The sequence below is a fragment of the Micromys minutus genome (assembly GCF_963924665.1).
Source record: "Micromys minutus genome assembly, chromosome: 25".
NCBI lineage: Eukaryota > Metazoa > Chordata > Mammalia > Rodentia > Muridae > Micromys > Micromys minutus.
This window is the reverse complement of record NC_137960.1, coordinates 24,980,932-25,001,025: the sequence shown is the minus strand read 5'-3', so window position 1 is coordinate 25,001,025 and position 20,094 is coordinate 24,980,932. Positions and strand designations below refer to the sequence as shown.

The following is a 20,094-nucleotide window of genomic DNA, read 5'->3' as shown; positions in this document are numbered from 1 at the left end:
ATGTAAACAGAATCGGAAATGGACTCATCCCTGGGAGCGTAGCAGGACCTTTGCCAGGTGGAAGGATTTGAGCTAGAGCCAGGGAGAGACCCAGGCAGAAACTGGGCTCAAAACCTGAACTCTCACCAAGGCACACTTGGATTTTAGCCCCTGATAATCTGACTGTTGGTGAAGGTGACTTCAGTAGAGCTGCCGGAGTCTCGCTCACACCCTCATGAGCCTCCCCAAGAATGGTACCGAGAAGGAAGTGGTTCAGGGGTGTGGCTGAGACCTTGGGACTGGCTCTGCAGTCAAGAAGCCTGGGGAGCCCAAGTGTGCTGGAGAACCCCAGGAATCCGGTCCCCCATCGCAGGGCGTGCAGTCATTCCTTCCCAGCGTTTCGGGGTCCACTGGGAAGTCCCCTCTTGGGCCATCCTCTTACAGCCCCTCCCACGGGTTCACCTTTGTCCTTTCTAATCGGATCGGCTCCCAGCCTCCATGGCTGTGTTTAAAGTCCACCTCTGGGGAACACAGACTGGCTGTTCCGATAAGCCCGGGCACGGGGCTGTGCGTGTCCCCGGGAGTCCTGGGACCCTCCCTGGCTGGGGTTGGGACGAGAGCAACAGCGAGGTTCTACGTGTGCGTGCAAGATGAAGCTGCTCTGTGGCTTCTTCCTCCTGTGGCTCGGCCTGGTAGGCAGCCTGGCTCAGAGTGACCCCAGCCCCAAGGGAGAGGAGTCCTATTCTGACTGGGGTCTAAGGCAGCTGAGGGGCAGCTTCGAGTCGGTCAACAGCTATGTGGATTCCTTCATGGAGCTGTTGGGAGGGAAGAATGGAGTCTGTCAGTACCGGTGTCGATATGGTGAGTGGGTGCCTGCTCTGGGGTGGGGGTGGGGAATGACGACAGGCGAGCAGCAACGCAGTTCACATCTGTCCTGCACCGAGTAGGCCAGGTTGGCAGGCAGAGCAAAACCAGATGTAGTGACATCAGAAATCCTGTGAGGGGCCCAGACTGACATCTGGGATCTATATTTCCTGATGAAGTATGGTTTTTCTGAAACTCAAGCTCTATCTACTCAGCTTGCTGGGAACCGTCGCTGGGACCTTTTAGGAGTTTGCTGGGGGCGGGGGGGGGGGCAGGCAGGGCCATAAGAGAAGGCAGGAAGGTTCGAGAGGGACCCCAGGGTGTCAGAGATGCTCCTAAGAAAGGAACGCTGAACCTTAGGATTCTGCCCCGGGTCAAACAACTACCTTTGCATCCCAAAAGCTCCGAAGGACTCTCCTCCGCTGCAGGCCCCTGACTGCCTGTGATTTGCCTGGATTCTATGAGGGAGCAGTCCAGCCCCACCTTAGTCACTGTTAACACCGAATCGGCCTGCCTGCTGCCCACCAGGGGTCCCAAGCACCGCCCCAGAGCCAGACACCAGAGACACAACTGGGAGTGGGGTGGGCTCCCTTGCCTACCTTGTCTGAGTTACAAAGCCAGCTAGGGCAGGAGCTGGGGCCGAGGCCGGTTTCCCCTTCACCCTCCTGGGAAGAGACTGTTCTTTCCCCATGGCCCAAAATGTCATGGGATCAAATTTTGGGCCCCTCAGCCTCATATTTACTCAAAGTTAGATGGATGTGCAAAAGGCCAGGTCACCTCATTAAGCCCACCTGAATTTCCACCAAGGAAGCAGGAAAGGGTTAATGCCTGCCATTTAAATCAACACAGATACTGTCAATATAGCCAAGGTTTAGCAAGCCTCTAACAACAGTAGGACTTTTTGTAAAAAAACGATGAGCCTGGTTCCGTTCTTACTTCTGTAGGAAAACAGCATCACAAAACTTCAGCGAGTTTTAGTCGGGCAGCCTCTGACTGGATAGGACCAGCTAGCTCATGGGAGCTTATGGGAGGAGTGTCTTGAGACTGTGATTTCAACTACGGGGTACCTGGTTACGTAGTGAGACAGCCCCCCAGTTCCCCTCTCAGCCCATTTCCTCCTAAAGGATTATTAAACATAAGTCTTTAAAAAAAAAAAAAAAACGTTTAAATCAACAAAAACAATAGCAGCGGGGAGAGCGGGGTGTTCCATTCACCAGTGAAGGGTTAGGTGCACATGAAGGGCCCCCCACAAGCTTGCCTTTTATTTTTGTCGAGAATGTTAAAGGTCTACTCTTCGGGAGTTTTGAGACTGGGGTACTTTTTTCGCAGGGGGTACTTTTCTCGCAGCGCACTTGCTAGAAGTGATTTAGGGAGGGAAGGGCTTATCTTGCCTCAGGGTTTCAGAACGCCTCTGTCTATTATGAGGGATGCTAAGGAGCCAGCTGGGGGCAGTGGGAGCCGGTTCACCAGGCAACCTTGGGAAGCAGAGACAGCCAGCCTGGGTGTGGCCTTCAAAGGTGTCGGCTCTGCACAGCTACTTCTGACACATAGGATTAATTCTTCACCTTCCCCAAACAGCAGCATCAGCCAGAAAACTAACATTCAAAACAAAAACCTGTGGGGAGCAGTGTGTGTCCACGTCCATGGAGCCCGAGCAGGACATCTGTGTCTCGAATTATCTCGCTTCCCCTTGTTTCCTGAGGCAGGGGTTTTCACTGAACCTGGAGCTAGGCTGGCAGCCAGAAAGTGCCAGCCATCCTGTCTCTGTATTCCTGCAGCCATGCCCAGCTTTTTACATAGAAGCTATCGATTTGGCTGAGGTCCTGATGCTGCACACTAACCATCAGATGTATGTATTTACCCATTGAAACATCTCCCCAGTCCCCATGGTTGAAATCATAGCAGAAACACATAACACAAAATCATTAGCTATGATTGTCAGTATAGTAAAAGACTAAAATGTATTCCTTTCATCAAAAATGGGCCCAAGATCTTTCTCCCTCCCTCCCCCCCTCTCTCCCTCCCCCCCAGATGCTTCTCCGCCCAGCCTTTCTGCTCTCTGTTTCTAGGACACCGACATCTCTTTCTTAGGTTCCACACTGGAGATCACATCACATGTGTTTTTCTGATTTATCACCCACCCAGTGCAACGATTTCCAGTTCCAGAATGACAGGGTTTGCTCCTTACGATGCTACAGCATCCCTCTGTACACACACATTTTCATTATCTGCTCCCACACTGACGAGTGTGTTCGGGTTGTTTCCTCATCACAAATAATGCTTAGATGTAGGAGAGGACAGATGTGTTTTCAACATGCTTAGTTTTGATGGATACACACCAGGATTGCTGAACTACACAATGTTTGGAAAAAGATGAAATGGGGGGGGGGTTATGCTCCATGAAGGTGTGGCAAGGCATGGGGAAAGAGGGATGCCTCTGGGGGACCCATGTTGGAAATCCTTTCCCCCTGAGGGACCAGCCACATGACAGTATAGTACAGAATAGAGTTTATTCAGGTCATGGGTGGAGTTAAGAGGTTAGTAGAGGCAGAGAGAGAGAAGAGAGAGGAATAGAAAAGCAAAGGCCAGCCATGAGCACGTGGAGAGAAAGGGAGGAAGGGAATGGGGAGAGGAGGGACAAGAGGGGGGGAACAAGAGACTAGGAGGCCAAGAGAGCAAGAGAGTAAGAGAGTAAGAGAGAGCAAGAGAGAGGGAGGAGGGGGCAAGCAGCCTCCTTTTATAGTGCCAGGTAACTGGGGTGGAGCATACCTAGTTGTTGCCAGATAACCGAAAGGTGGAGTTTACAGAATCCCAACACACAACAATTCTGACTTTAGTTTTTAACTTTCCAAGGAGCTTCCATATTGCTTTTCAAAATGGCTACATTCATTTTGAGTGACAGCCCCATCTTGGGTGTATGCGCTCCCTTTGGCCATTCTCGCAAGTGTACGGTGATGTCCCTTGTGATCCCCACTTGTTTTTCCCTGGTGACAAGGATGCACCTTTCCATGTTCACCCATCACTTGCCGGGCTTTTTAAAATATTTTTTGGATGTATTTACTTTATCATAACGTGCATGAGTGTTTTGTTTGCATGGGGTGCCTGGAGCCCGTGGAAACCAGAAGAGGGCGCTGAAATCCCTGGAACTGGAGTTATAATCTGTTGTGAGCTGGGTGGGTGCTACGTCCCCTCTTCATTTTGAGAAGCATCATTTAGTTTAGTTTTGTTTTGTTTTGTTTGAGACAGGGTTTCTCTATGTCGCCCTGGCTGTCCTGGCCTCAAACTCAGAGATTCACCTGCCTCTGCCACCTGAGTGTTGGGATTAAAGGCATGGGCCACCACAGTCAGCAAGAAACATGCTTTGGCTATTCTAAAGTGGGGTTGTTTCTTTTATGCTATTGCTCCTGTGTGTGTTTTGGGGGCCAGCCCCCTCTTAGCTGCACAATGTGCAGATACCTCTCCCGTCTCTTCACTGTCTACTCCGTCACTGTTCCTTCTGATGCTCATAAGCTTTTCATTGTAAATAGCAAATCTCCACCATTTTTAAATAATTTGAGACAGTGTCTCATATAACCCAGGCTAGCTCCAAACTTTCCATATAGCCAAGGATAACCTTGAACCTCTTCTGATCCCCCTGCCTCCACCTCCTGGGTCCTGAGATTATAAACACATGCCAGCATGTCCAATTTACTCACATCTGGGACTCAAAACCACAGATTTGTGACATCAGTCACTCTGCCAACTCAGCTACATTTTTAATTTTTTAAGAGACATTTTTTTTTATCTGTCTGAAATTTCATAGAAAAACTTCGAATACTTATGAGTTCGCCTATTTTCCCAGCAAAGTACAGTTCTCCTATTTTCTCAGCAAAGTACTTTCAGCCGTCACTGGGTTCTCAGAAACCTGTGAAAAGAGGAAAGTCTACTCTGTTGATGGGGCAGATGCTGCTGTGCTGGTCATCTGGGCATTCCTGGAGGTTGTCAGGTACATGTGCACAAGTATCTTCTGGACAGCTTCTGGATGAGGGCAGCCTCATTCTCCACAGGAGACCCCTGACATGTGATGTGACCTTTTTCACAGTAACAAAAATGAGAGAGGAGAAAGGTTGAGCAAGAGTGTGGGACCCTGGCCGGAGGCAGCACTGTCGGGCTTTGTGGCTGACTCTACCCTGAACCTCTATCCTGATGTCTGTGTTTTATGGAGTTAACTTTGTTTAGGCTTTACATTTTATGAGGGCAAATTTGTCAGTCTCTTTCTTTACGGCTCCTGCCTTTTACATCTTGATTAGAAAAGCATCCTCCGTTCAAGATTGCAACAATCTCCTGTGATTTCTTTTCCAGTGGAAACAGCCACAGCTAATGCATAATAAACGAGTGTGGCTGTGCCCCAATAAAGCTTCTTTATGGACACTAAAACTTGAATTTCATATAATCCTCACATGTCATAAAATATTCTTGTTTTGGTTCCGCCCCTGATCATTAAAATAGATGAAACCCACTTGTAGGTTATAGAAGGTTGGCAATGGGTGGGAGTCAGCATTTGCAAGACAAGGAAACAGAGTTTCAAGTTCTCAACTACAGGAGGAAATAAATCTACATGTAAATGTAGCATGTTAGGGATACCCAGGCTCAAAGCATCAAAACCATAAACAACAGCGGGAGGCTGGAATGTGTTATCTCTTGGAAGGTTCAGCTGTCTCCTCCACTAGAGTTTAGACTCCTTGCTTCTCTCCCAAGTAGCTTCCTGCAGTGACTCATCCTCAGCTCACCAGCATTGTGGGCAGCCAGCCATTCCATTATCTTTCCAACTGACTTTAGAGGTTTCTCTCCAGTAGCTTCTTAAGTTCAAAGACCAAGGGGTGACTGGGAAACCACCAGAGTCTGCAGCAATCACCTCTTGCAGTCACTAAAAAGATACTTTGGGAGGCTGGAGTGATGGCTCAGTGGTTAAGAGCCTCTTCCAGAGGACCAGGGCTCCGTTCCCACCACCCACATGACAGTTCACAATTATATGGAACTCTAGTTCTAAGGGAACTGATACCCTCTTCTTGTCTCCAGGAACACCAGGCAAACATGTGGTACAAAGACCCACATGCAGGCAAAGCACCTATACACATAAAATAATAAAAGGCAATTTAAAAAGAAACCTTAAAAATGCATTGCTTGTGAATTTTCATACATTAGTTTTATTTACGTTCTTCCTGATGTCTATAAAGGTAGTTGGGTGGAACGCTTATGAATGAGCAATCTGGAGAAGAGATAAAATCCCCATCACCTTACTTCCAAGAGTCAACATTAAATTATACCACACTGCTCGGTTGTTTGCCCATGTGTGACTCAACTACTGATGTCAGACTGTTCCCCAGTCTCTCTGTCTCAGTCTCTGTCTCTGTCTCTGTCTCTCTCTGTCTCTCTGTCTCTCTCTCCCTCACACACATACACACACACACATGTGTGGTGTGTATACACCCTCATACACTCATATACACTCACACACATGCTCAAATATACACTCTCACACAGACACTCACACACTTTCTCACACATACTTCCTCTCTCTTTCACATGCACTCACACTTTCACACATATGCTCACATATACTCACACGCTTGCACACACACTCATGCTAACATTCACACACACACACACACACACACACACACACACACACACACTCCCCTCTCCACATTCACATACACTCTCACACACATGCTCACACATACTCATACAATCTCACACACATACACCCATTCACACTCTCACACACACTCACACACATACTCATAAAATCTCACACATATGCTCACAGATACTTGTTCACACACACACACACACACATGCTCACACATACTCATATAGTCTCAAACACATGCTCACACCCACTCACACTCACACACATTCACACACACGGCTTGATAATGGAAATCTTTAGAGATGAGAATACACACACTGCACATGCATGTACACACACACACACATGAACTCACATGTGCAGAGAGATTACAAAATCTCAACTCAACATTACAAGAAAGAAGCAAGGTGCTTCTATCTACCAGTGATGAAGGTGAAGAATGTCCACCCGAAGCATCTCCAACCTCAGAGCACCTCACACGCAGGAAGTGAGCAGAACTTACCAAGGAAAGCCAGGCTGAGCAGTAACTGTAGGGACTTCATCAGCCTGAGACTCTCATGTCACAGCCAAAGTGTTGGAAGGATGGCGCATGGATCAGTGGCAGAGCATGCTCTTACAGTGTGCAAGGTCCTGGTACAGTTATAGAACAGTTATTGTCGTAAGCAATGGTTTCTTGGTACATAGGAATTGAGGGGGCAGGAAGATGGCTCAGCAGTTAGAACTCAGAGGTGCCCGTATCTGCCTGGATTCCAGCTCTAAGACTTTCCAAAACCTCTTCACTCAGCAGGCATCAACACGTGTATACACGTGCCACCACACACACACACACACACGCACACACACACACACACACAGTTAAAAGCAAAATAAATAGTTTGGGTTTTGGACTTTATTTTTAAATGATGTGTGTGTGTTTGTGAGGTATGTGCATTTGTAATATGTACATGTGGGGTCTGCACATGTAAGTCCATGGGGCCCAGAAGAGGTTGTTGGAGCCTCTAGTTTTAAAGTTCCAGATGCCTGTGAGCCACCATTGGGTTGCTGGGAACCAAACCCGGGTCCTCTGCACAAGCAGTGTGCTCTCTTTTGGTGGTGACCTTACCCTTTTTTTTTTTTTTTTTTAAAAGAATTCTTACTAAAAAATACATTCTCTGTCAATTATGTATTATGGAGAAAAGTTGATCTGCATTTAAATTATGAGAAAGAGTGAACTGTAGTGGCACATGCTGCTCTCCCAGAATTCATATGACTGAGATAAGAGATCTCTGAGTTCAAGGCCAGACTGGGATATATATATATATATAGTGAGACCCTGGCTCAAAAAATAAAATCCCAGGCCAAATCCCAGACAAAACCAAACACACTGAGAATCAGTGCCCCAAGGATTAGAAATCATAATATAATCATTCAAATTATCGAATAAAAAGAAAACAAGTTTTACAAGCAAAGTCCAATGAAAAGTAAATGCCCAAATCTAAACAGAGAAATCAATAGAATTCAAATTAAAAAAAAAATACAGTATTTGAAAGAAAATCTTCAGTGGGTTAATTAAACAGATTAGTTGACCTAAAGAAAATTAATAAGTGGAATAATGTAATTTAGTATTTTAAATTAGAGCCAGAAAATAGACTCGATGAGGCATGCCCAAATTCAAGTGAGAGGAAAAAATGTAAAATATGAAAGGGAGATTAGTACATGTGAAGATATATGGAGGAGAGAAAGAAAATCAAGCCCAGGATGAAAGAAGAAACCTAACAATTGTCCGGAAAATGTGCACACAGAGATGCAAAAACAGTGGAAAGCAGGAGACGGAGAGATGCCCCTTCTGACAAGGATGTGGAGAAGGAGAGATGTCCCTTCTGACCAGGATGTAGCTATCTTCAGACACACCAGAAGAGGGCATCGGATCCCATCTCAGATGGCTGTGAGCCACCATGTGGATGCTGGGAACTGAACTCAGGACCTCTGGAAGAACAGTCAGTGCTCTTAACCACTGAACCATCTCTCCAGCCCCATAAACAAGTCGAAGAATCCAGACTGTTTCCACAGAGTTCCTGAACATCAGACATTGCTTTGCTCAGTGGTCAGGGATGCTGTGTCTGCTCCTGCAGATATGCCCTACGCTTTCTTCAATGCGAAGTTAGCCCCTTTGATGGCACAGTTGCTGTTCTGATGCTATCGATGTGTGATGCGAGTGCCGTGCTGTGTTGGGGGGTGTGGCCCCACTGTGTCTGGAGGAAATACTCAGTTTGTAAGATAGGAAAGAGAATTCCTTTGTGACCTCCTCCTCACTGCCTGTTTATTGTGAATATCTTATTGGAGACAGTGACATTTAAATTACAAAAAAATAGGATATGCTTTAAGGAACGTTTTATTTGATGAGTACGTGTAAAATGTTTGACTTCTAACCGTTTCTTCCTCTTATCTCCTTCTTCCTGCTAGGTAAGGCGCCGATGCCCAGACCTGGCTACAAACCTCAGGAGCCCAATGGTTGCGGTTCCTATTTCCTGGGTATCAAGGTACCAGGAAGTGTATGTACCACTACTATTACCTTCTTGACTGATGTGTTTTTAAGTAAATAAGAGAAATCCCAGGTGATATTGCTCACAGACATGATCATCTATGGAATCTACTGGAACAGTGAGATTTCAAATTTTAAACTAGACAGGGACAAGGGGCAGAACTTTCAGGGAAGATATTTGAGTTCATTTCCTCAAAGGCTGCTGTTCTGCAGCTAAGTTTCTGGTATTGGTGAACTTCAAAGTCACCATTGTAAGCATCAGCCAAGATGTATGACATCGGGACACACACAGGGATGACTGAATGATGGTGATTTACTTAAACTGGTAATCCATCCCAGTGATGGACTGGAGAGGCTGGTACTGGCAGAAAGAACGGGTTGCTATGGTGTCTGACTTCCGCAGCAGTAGCTTTGTGTTCAGTGTCAAATCAAACAGGGTTTGCAGTTTGGAGAGATGGTCAGAGGTTAAGAGCTGAGGTCTTGAGTTCAACTTCTAACAGCCACATGGTACCTCACAACCATCTACAATGGGATCTGATGCCCTCTTCTGGTGTGTAGGCATACATGCTGATAGAGTGCTCATATCCATAAAGTGAATAAATAAATCTCAAAAAAAAATTTGCAATTGGACACAGCCGCTGATTGCTGAGATTCATTAGCATCTCACCGACCCCTTCTCAAACTGACAGCCTCTCCCAGAAGCAAGCTGTGACTCCATCTCCTTAAGGATTTCTTGAGCCCTTCTGGGCTTTGTAGAATGCTTGCCTTGCATGCTTGAAGCTCTAAGTAGCACCACATAAGCTAGGTGTAGTGGCACAGGTCTGTAATCCCAGCACTCCAGGAAGACCAGAAGTTCAAGGTTGTCCTTGAATGTAAAGCCAGCCTGGGCTACATGAGACCCTGCCTAAAAAATTAGGGGGTTGGCTCAGTCAGCACAGTGCTTGCCTTGCAATCAAGAGAATCTGAGGTCTTCGTGGCACACGCTTGTAATGCCAGCTCTGTGGGAATGAAGATGTCCAGGTGCCCAAGGCTCCGCAGGCAGCAAACTAATGTACTTGGAAAGTTTCAGACTAGAGATGGACCCTGACTCAAAAAAACAAGAGAATTGGCACCTGGGAATTAACAGCTGAGGTTCTCCTCTAGCCTTTACTCACAGGCTTACATGGGTGTGCACATGAGCTCTCGCACACACACACACACACACACACACACACACACACACACATAGGCACACCTGAGCATGCATGAACACACACATATGCACAGAGAGGGAGAGAGGGGAGAGAAGAAGGGAGGGAGAGAAAGGAAAAGAAAATGAGAGAGAGAGAGAGAGAGATCATGCTTTTGACCTGCACTTTAGAAGAGAGGTTTGATATAAAATGTAGCCAGAGGGACATCAGCTATGATAATGAGTGTGTGTGTGTGTGTGTGTGTGTGTGTGTGTCTATGAGCACACATGCATTCAGGAAAGCAGAGGGTGGCACTGGCTATTCTCTTCCTTTGTTCTCCACCTTATTTTCTCTTGTGTAAGTGTGCGTGCTTGTGCATGCTGGTGCACATGCACACGTGTGTGGAGTCTAAGGGTTAATCTGGATGGTTTTTTCATGTACTCTCCACCTTTAAATTTTTAAATTATGTTTTCATTTGTCTTGAGCGTGCCACAGTGTATGTGTAGGTCAGAGGACAACATGCAGGAACTGTCTCCTTCCACTGTGCGTCCTGGGGTCCTGGGGGATTGAACTCAAGTCTTCGGGCTCTGCCTCTTTTTTTTTTTTTTTTTTTTTTTTTTGAGGCGGGGTCTCTCGTTTCCCTGAAGCTCATTGCTTGACTAGGCCCGCTGGCCAATCAGCTTTAGGGATCCAGCTGTTTCAGCCGTCCCCTGCACTGGGGTTGATAGACAAGCTACTGTTCTGGGCTTTTCTGTGTGTACTGGGGGACCAGGACTCGGGTCCTTTGACTTATACAACTGGCACTTGATGGAGTGAGCCATCTCCTTCTTATTTCTTACCCAGAGCTAACCAATTTAGCTAGGCTGCCCGGCTCACAAGCCTCTTGTCCCTGTCTTCCCTGGATGGGTTGCAGGCAGCCAACCTTGATATGGACACGGAGAGTTAGCTTGTGTCTTCTTGTGTGTGTGCGGCAAGTATGCCACACACAGCCATCTCGGGTCCCCAATAGTGTCGTCTTTGAAGTCTTTTAAAATAATTTTTTTTCTTTTAAATTTTATTTTATGTGTTTGGATGGTTTTGCGTGGATGGGTGGTTTTGCTTGCCGGTGTGTCTGTGGACTTCACACCTGCAGGGCCTATGGAGGCCAGAAGAGGACATCAGATCCTGGAGATGCCGACATCGATTGTTGTTGAGACATCATGTCAATGACGATGCCAGGAGCCATCAGTGTTCCTAGCCTCTGAGCCACCTCCCCTTTAGATTTTAATACATACAGCTATGCCTCAATTTTTAACTGATTTAAGAATTTTACTGTGGGGCTGGAGAGATGGCTCAGCAGTTAAGAGCACCGGCTGCTCTTCCAGAGGTCCTGAGTTCAATTCCCAGCAACCACATGGTGGCTCACAACCATCTGTAATGGGATCTGATGCCCTCTTCTGGTGTGTCTGAAGACAGGAACAGTGTACTTATATATAATAAATAAATAAATCTTTAAAAAAATAAGAATTTCACTGGGCAGTAGTCTTCTAAGCAGCTCTAGAACCCTTGTTCTATCTGTCCTACTATTTGCCTATTAATTTCAATTTAATTCTGTACCAACTGCAGGAAGAGTCTCCACCCTCTAGGTAGTTTTCATGTGTCTGTCAGAAATACATGTTCACAAACTGATTGATTAGAAGAAGCTTGACTGCCATTGGCTGAAGATGTTTTCTTTAAGTATGTAAAACTAAATGTTTTGCCTCTTTCGATGCAATACTTTGGTCCCTTGCACAGCCTGGGACCAGCTTGTTCCCAATCAGCAGTAAATCTGTGAAAACAAGCAAGAGTAGCCTCTCAGCTGAGTGTATTAGAGGTGACTGCACAGGGCAGAGGAATCAATCGAGGGCTGCCGAAATCAATCAGTCAACCAATCGATCACCAATCAATCAATTGATCAGTTAATGTAGTATGGTGGGGGTGCACAGCTTTAATCTCAGCACTCAGGAGCAGAAGCAGGTGGACCTCTGAGTTTAAGGCCAGCCAGAGCTACACAGAAAGCCTGGCTCACAAACAAACAAACAGACCGATTCACACTATTTAGAAGTAATCCAAGAGTCTCCCATTCGGTCAAGTAGAGTGAGCGGCGGTCACTACGCTTAGGTAATGGGCAGTTGCCTTTTCATGGTCTAGTTTTAATTTGGGACTGGGGCCAGGAAAAGTTCTTTGCCTTAGGCACCTGCAGCCTCTGAGGACTTACAAAACCCAGTCTATGGCTGCCTTTAATGGGGTTTTGCTGTTGTGTTGGTTAGTTTTGCTTAAAGAACATTTTAGACTGTGGAAGGTGTTATTCTGCATCAAGTGACCTTGGGTTAATAAGAGAACCTGAAAGGCTCTAACGAGGAGAAGCTCTACCACCACGGGACGGTGCACTTCTCACACATGCCCTGAAAGCAGAGTTCCATCTCTCATCCACATCCCAGCCTCCAAAGCCAGGGATGGAGGCAGGAGGATTCACTTAAGGTCATAATGAGTTTGAGGCTAGCCTGAGCTACATAAGAACCTGTCTGGAAAAGCAACAAACAATAAACCAAGCCCATGTTATCAGGAAATGACAAAGGCATCTGAGATGCCCTCACTAGTACTAACCTCACCTGCTCTGTGATCTCATGCACCACTGAATTTACCCATGCACTAGTGAGTGTGTTCATGCAACACTGAATGTGCCCATGCACTAGTTTCGTTTTGTGATGCAGAGGCACAAACCCGGTGCTTCAGGTACCGACAGTGAACCTGAGTCTGAGCCCCACAGAGCTTCTTCCGTGTGCACACAAGCTTGGGTGCACGTGCATGTGCATGCACATACATTTCCTGCTCAAATCTTTGTCACACTAAATACATTGACTTATTACCCTGCACATTCTCGTTCTGTGCTCTGAGCTACTTGCATTTTATTCCTCCTCCTTGTCCCCTTCTTCCTCCTCCTCCTCCTTGTCCCCTTCCTCCTCCTCCTCCTTGTCCCCTTCCTCCTCCTCCTCCTCCTCCTCCTTGTCTCTTCCTCCTCCTCCTCCTTGTCCCCTTCTTCCTCCTCCTCCTCCTTGTCCCCTTCCTCCTCCTCCTTCTTGTCCTCTTCCTCCTCCTCCTCCTTGTCCCCTTCCTCCTCCTCCTTCTTGTCCTCTTCCTCCTCCTCCTCCTTGTCCCCTTCCTCCTCCTCCTCCTTGTCCTCTTCCTCCTCCTCCTCTTTGTCCCCTTCCTCCTCCTCCTCCTCCTTGTCTCTTCCTCCTCCTCCTCCTCCTTGTCCTCTTCCTCCTCCTCCTCCTTGTCCCCTTCCTCCTCCTCCTCCTCCTTGTCCCCTTCCTCCTCCTCCTTGTATCTTCCTCCTCCTCCTCCTCCTTGTCCCCTTCCTCCTCCTTCTCTTCCTTGTCCTCTTCCTCCTCCTCCTCCTCCTCCTCCTTGTCCTCTTCCTCCTCCTCCTCCTCCTCCTCCTTGTCCCCTTCCTCCTCCTCCTCCTCCTTGTCTCTTCCTCCTCCTCCTTGTCTCTTCCTCCTCCTCCTCCTTGTCTCTTCCTCCTCCTCCTCCTCCTTGTCCTCTTCCTCCTCCTCCTCCTTGTCCCCTTCCTCCTCCTCCTCCTCCTTGTCCCCTTCCTCCTCCTCCTCCTCCTTGTCCCCTTCCTCCTCCTCCTCTTCCTTGTCTCTTCCTCCTCCTCCTCCTCCTTGTCCCCTTCCTCCTCCTTCTCTTCCTTGTCCTCTTCCTCCTCCTCCTCCTTGTCCCCTTCCTCCTCCTTCTCTTCCTTGTCCTCTTCCTCCTCCTCCTCCTTCTCCTCCTCCTTGTCCTCTTCCTCCTCCTCAACACATGGTCTCATGTATTCCAGGCTCTCCTCAAACTTGAAATGTAGCCAGCGCTGACCTCTTTCTTCTGATCATCCTGCCTCTGCCCCCGGACGCTGGGATACAGGCACGTGCTGCCAGGCCTGGGTTTTGCAGATCTGGGGATAAAACTTCACGCACACCAGGCAAGCGCTGCCCCAGCAGAGCCTTTCCAATCCTGTACTTCATCGGACTGTCAGACCAACGCGTTCACCACACTCTAATCTCCCTGTGCTCTGTCCTGTGGATTGTCCCTCCACTTTCTGTTTTCATCGCCACACGTGGCCGTGGATCTGAAAATAACTAATATCACGAAAGGAAAGATAAATAAAACAGGCCCGCAACACTCATAAAGGTAGCAACAATGTTAAAATCAGCATCCTGCCACTTGGAGCAGTCCCCCCCCCCCCCCCCCCCCCCCCCCCCCGCCGGAGTTCTTGGTGTCTCCAAACTGATCTAATACGTGGCACACAGTAGTTCGCAGTGAGGTGGGCAGGGTTGCCTCAGGTCCCTGCTCTTAATGTGGCACACTCTCCTGCTTCACTTTCACAGATGGACTTGGGCATTCCAGCAATGACCAAGTGTTGCAACCAGCTGGACGTCTGCTACGACACCTGCGGTGCCAACAAATATCGCTGCGATGCGAAATTCCGATGGTGTCTCCACTCCATCTGCTCTGACCTCAAGCGGAGCCTGGGCTTCGTCTCCAACGTGGAAGGTAAGTCTCTTAAGGACACTTCCTGGTGACCGCGGGGGGTTGGGGTGGGGGGTGTGCCTGTCTTCACACAGGGAGCCAGGGTCCCCTTGACTGGAGAGATGATTGCAGCTTGCAGGAAAGGCGGAGGGAGAGACTAGCACTCTTTCATTAAAGATCTTGCTACCCATGAACTGCTGGAACCCTTCCTGCTGGAAGGGGACACAGCAACGCTTTTGCAGAGAATAAAAACCTGCCTTTTAAGACTAGAGGAGAAGCTTCCATGCCCTGTTAAACATTTTTCCACTCAGGAGTCCCTCAGTAATTTGGCCACCGCCCTGTTTTCATAGTTCGCCCTTAGCTTAGGCAGGAACTTTAACAATTCTCTTCTGTGTGCGCACAGCTTTCTGTGTGCTTCCAGATAACTGGTTTGGAGTGCCACCTAACTGCTCAGCTTCCAGATCCGGCTCTGTTCTTTTTCCTAATTTACTGTTCAAACCTTTTCACTGCTCTGCTTCCGAAGCCAGAACATGATAACCTGGTGTTAATGTTCAGCGTTTCCAGATGGGAGAATCAGGTTGCGAATCAGGCTTCTCTGAGCCACAGAGAGCAACTGTGGGGACAGTCTTGGAGGTGGTTCTTAGGACAGTGTTTAGCAAATAGTCTTCGTGTGATATGTGTGAGGGCCTGGGACAAGGAACATAAATTGGGCCTTGTAAAAGTGAGATTTTCTCTAGCCTGTGTCCACAAGGAGTAGGAAAAGGCCATTATTGATGTAGGCTTGGGTCAGGGAATGGCTCTAGGCCAATGTCCTATTGATTTTTCTTCCTAAATATTTCGTTGCTCTCTCATTGGCCAGCTTGCTGCAAAATTCTGATTTTGTGTTCCACTAATTGAGAGCCATCCACTGGGATGAGCTCTGTGTCAATATCACCTCAGTGATAGCCTTTGCCTGCAGGTGAAGCTTCTGAATAGTTTGTCTTCTCTACAGAGTAAATGCAAGCCCCAGAGTTCTGCATGCAGAGCTCTGTCTAAGTCAGCCCGAGGCCACCTCCTTAGCACCTCCCTCTGGATTCCCGCACTGGGTAAAGGCCCAGACTTTCCACCCTAAGTTCCTGTGTAGAATGTTCTGAGCATTTGCTGCTGGCACTGTGTTTTTGTGGCTGAGCAGTTGTGGCTCACGCCTTTAATCCCAGCACTGGGGAGGCAGAGGCAGGCAGATCTGAGGCCAGCCTGGTTTACAGAGCAATTTCCCGGACAGCCAAGGCCTTCTACACAGAGAAACCCTGTCTTGAAAAACCAAAACCACCCCCCAAAAAGATAGTGCTTTTGAAATGTGATTTATGTATTATTTAAGTACTAGTTGAGTGTATCTAGAGTTATACAATCAGCCTCATACTCATCATCTCTCAAAGAAACCCCTCAGATGCATCAACTCCCTCAGACACTGCCCCCCACTCCGCTCTGCCCAGCTGTGAAACTGATTTCCACCTCTGTTGATTTGTCTCTTCTGGAATGTCGATATAAAGGAATGAAAATACATGGACTTCTGTGACCGGTTTCTTTCATGTATCTATGCTGTAGAAGATATCAGAATTTATTCCTCTTTATTTATTATTATTAATCAGTTAGTTACTCCCCTTTAGTGCCGAAAACTAGTGCGTTGTGAGCCTTCCCATACCATCTTTATCTGCCCATCAGGTGGAACTGGGGTTGGCTTTGGTCTTAGTGTTGCTGCCCTGAACACTGTCAGAGGGACATCTGCAGGAACCATGTTTTCATGTGTGTGTGTGTGTGTGTGTGTATGTGTGTGTGTGTGTGTGTGTGTGTGTGTGTGTATGTGTGTGTGTGTGTGTGATACACACATGAATGAGAAATTGCTGGATTATATGAAACATGTGTAGAACAGTTTGATAACCTTACTGTTTTCCTAAACAATCACCACACCATTTTATATTCCCCCAAACCCCAGATTCTTCAGTCCCTTTTCAACATTCATTATTGTTTTTGTTACATACCACAATTATCCCCCTGACAACTGATGATGCTGAACATATAAATGCACACACACACACACACACACACACACACACACACACACACGCTCTCTCTTTCTCTCTCACACACACTCACGCATATATGCTCACATACACACATACACATATATAACATATATATAAAGTATCTATCCAGGTTCTTTGTCCCTTTTAAAATTTTTCTTTTAGTCATTGAGTCAGGAGAGCCCTTCCTTTCTGATCCTTCTTCAGACTTATGTGTCCACACACATGAACCTATGCCCTTTGAGACATGGTCTCTGAATATCCCAGAATGATGTCAAATTTCCAGATCCCCCTGCCTCAGCCTCTGGTCTGGGGTCACAGGTGGACCCCAGCACAACAGCTTTTGCTGTCATGGGTAGTAGTATGATTTTACCCATCCAAACTCTACAATATCTACTGGTCTTTTCTTCTAAGACTTCTATGATCGTTGTTCTTTGTTTAGGTTTGAGGTCCATTTTGAGAATTATTTGTACACGGCCCAAGAATGGGTCCAGCCTCGCCGTGTGACTATCCGATGACTTAACACTGATGTTGGAAGTACCATTTCCACACTAAGCTGCAAAGTGTGAACAGTGGTCTCCGACTTTCACCCTATGCTATCACACCGGCCTGCACTGGCACCCCGTGTCCCTGTCGCCATGGGTCTCTGAGCTGAGATGTGCCCTTGCATCTTGTTCTTTGTCAAGATCTCTCTGGACACTCCAGACTCCTGTCATTTCTGTGGAGTTTTAAGATCGGCTTGTTAATTTCTGTAATGCATGTGGCTGTGGTTGTCAGAGCTGTGGTTGAATCTGTGGTTTTGCTTTATTTTTTACATGCGTGTTTATGATGGAGCCAATGTGGATGCCAAGGGACAACTCTCTAGTGTTGATCTCCCCGGGGATTCTCCTGACCCTGCCTCACCTCATGACTGGGGTGCTGGGTCCAGCTTCTGCTTTTGTTCTTGTTTATTAGAGACAGCATCTCACTAAATAGCCTTGGCTAGCCTGGGACTCACTACATAGACCGTGTTGGCCTCAAATGTGGAGATCCTCCTGGCTCTGCCTTCAGGGCTTGGATCAAAGGTGTGTGTCACTGTTCCCAGCTGTGTATCTTTGATGGGGAGCCTAGCCTTTAAACAGCTGAGACATCTCTCTAGCCCCCAACTCCAGCTTTTGTATGTGGGCTCCCGGGATCAAACTCAGGCTGTGTCAGGCTGTGCAGCAAGTGCTGGCACCCACAGAGCCCTCTTCCCTTCCTCCTGCCCCTATTGTCTTGACATGTGACTTATTGATGCTGTGCAGAGAGGTGATTGATTTCTGTCTACTGACTCCTTCTTCGATCCAGCTGAACTCGTGTATTAGGTCTAGTAAGTTTTTAGTGCACACCTTAGTCGTTCAAAAGGTATCATCAGCATGTCCTTTCCACTGGGATTTAAAGGCCTGCGTTTTGCTTGACTTTTCTGACTAGAACCTTAGATACCCATCCCATGGAAGCGCTAAGACTGTCTTCCTTGTGTTGTCTTCCTGTTTGGCAGGGAAGAGGAATCAGCTTGGCTCTGAGCATCAGTGCTGGCCCTGCTTCTTCCAAGATGATCCCTGTCAGGTGTAGACGTCCTCTTCCTGGTTTGTTGAGTGTTTCTATCACAGAAAGGCCCATGTGGATTTCTCACTGGGGAGCTGAGGCTTGTCTGATGAAGGTCGGGGAGCCCCCGAGATTTCATCTCTCTCCCTCCTGCCCCCATGGGTATGCTCAGACTTCATGCTCTGTGAGAGTCTTTTGCCGATCTGAGATGTTTCTGGTTAGGGGTAGGAGATATGCTCGCAGCTGACAGGAAATGACATGCCATCCCTTCAGCTGTGGCTCTCAGCACTGACTGTGCATTAGGAATACCTGTTGCATTTAATCATGAGAGATACTTACCAGTGGTTTGTTGTGTCTCTGGTTTCCTCTGTCTGATTTTGTTATCAGAATAATACTGACCACATGCAAGGGAACTGACATAATTCTAAATTTTGGAAGCACTTAGAAAGGATCGCTATGAATCCTTTACAGATCTAGCAAATATTTCTTGAAACCGTATGGCAGTGGATTTCTGTGGGAGATGCATTTTTAGTGACTAACAACCTCTTTTCATTTTCAATTCCAGTGAGTCAGCTCAGTGGAGAATTTATATTTCCTCTAAGTTGTTTACCTTTCCTGGTGTGTTCGTGGTTTCTGTTATACAAACGGACCAAGGTCTTTTCCTGCCTTGTCTTTCCTCAAAGCCCCTTCTCCCAAGGGACCGGAACCTTTCCGAGAGTTCCCAGCCACCTTGTGGTTCCTGTCACCATGGTGTAGCATAATTAGTTGCTGTCCAGTGTGTTTGCTCCATCCCTTGGTCCAAGCTATGAGGTCCTTGAGTTGGGATGATGTATGTGGTCTGTTTATCTCTGGTATCCTAGAGGAAGCTGATGTGCCTGTCTCTCATACACCCTTTCCTTCCATCAATGAATAACTGTGCACCCCGTGGTTGACCGGAGAAACATGGCAGTGTAGTCTAAATGGGTATTTGAAAATAATGATAGTGTGGGATTTCTAATGACTTTCCCTGGGGGTGAGGGTGGGGGTACCACAAACGTGAGGCACCAGCAAGAGTATCTACTTTATTGGACTAGAGGGGGGTTTTCTGAAAGTACCTCTCTTGAAGGTGCTGGTCTTTTTAGTCTGTCTCTGCCACCCCCTGCTGCTCACCCAGAAAATACACTGCCTCACGTGCTCCTGGCGTGGGGTTGGGGGGGAGCGTGTCTCTGTGCTGGTCTTTACATTTCTATTCCTCTTTCTCAAGCAGCCTGTGACTCTCTGGCTGATACCGTGTTCAACACCGTGTGGACCTTGGGCTGCCGGCCCTTTATGAACAGTCAGAGGGCAGCCTGCATCTGCGCAGAGGAGGAGAAGGAGGAGTTATGAAGATGGGGCAGATCTTCCGGGCTTTACAGCGCATCAGGGCTGTTTCAGAGACAGCGGTGTGGTACAGGGACCGTCCTTTCTTCCAATCCTTCGGAGATCGTGAGCTGGAGAAGGGAAACAGCAGGCCTTGTCCTTTGAGGAAAGTTAAGGAAAAGACATGCAGTGTCTGAAGACTGTGCGCTCTAACCCTGCTTTCCCTTGTGCCTGGAAACTCAGTTCTTGGCTGAAAGACAGCTACAAGTAGATCCTGCTATTCCTAGATCTGGTCGTGACAGTCATAAGTGAAAACTGGAAGAGCCCAAACATTTGGGAGACAATGACTTTTTTCTGGCCCATGTTTCAGTTGCCAGTTAACACTTCACATTTAATAAAGCGCACTTTTTAGAAAACTCTAAGAGAGATGAA

General features: G+C 47.4%; 1 protein-coding gene across 3 annotated transcripts; it reads left to right on the top strand.

Annotated features, from left to right (window-relative positions):
- Positions 1-629: 629 nt before the first annotated feature.
- On the top strand, positions 630-19,689 carry PLA2G12B (phospholipase A2 group XIIB; the record flags this gene model as incomplete). 3 transcript variants are annotated; one of them, XM_080938271.1, is made up of 4 exons in its annotated part: positions 630-840; positions 8,918-9,006; positions 14,560-14,725; positions 19,571-19,689. In XM_080938271.1, 4 exons carry the CDS (start codon positions 630-632, stop codon positions 19,687-19,689), a joined length of 585 nt encoding a protein of 194 aa, XP_080794397.1. The 3 variants fall into 3 exon arrangements, with proteins under 3 accessions (XP_080794397.1, XP_080794396.1, XP_080794398.1); XM_080938270.1 differs by having other exon boundaries at positions 19,568-19,689; XM_080938272.1 differs by lacking the exon at positions 8,918-9,006 and having other exon boundaries at positions 811-840; positions 19,568-19,689.
- Positions 19,690-20,094: the final 405 nt, after the last annotated feature.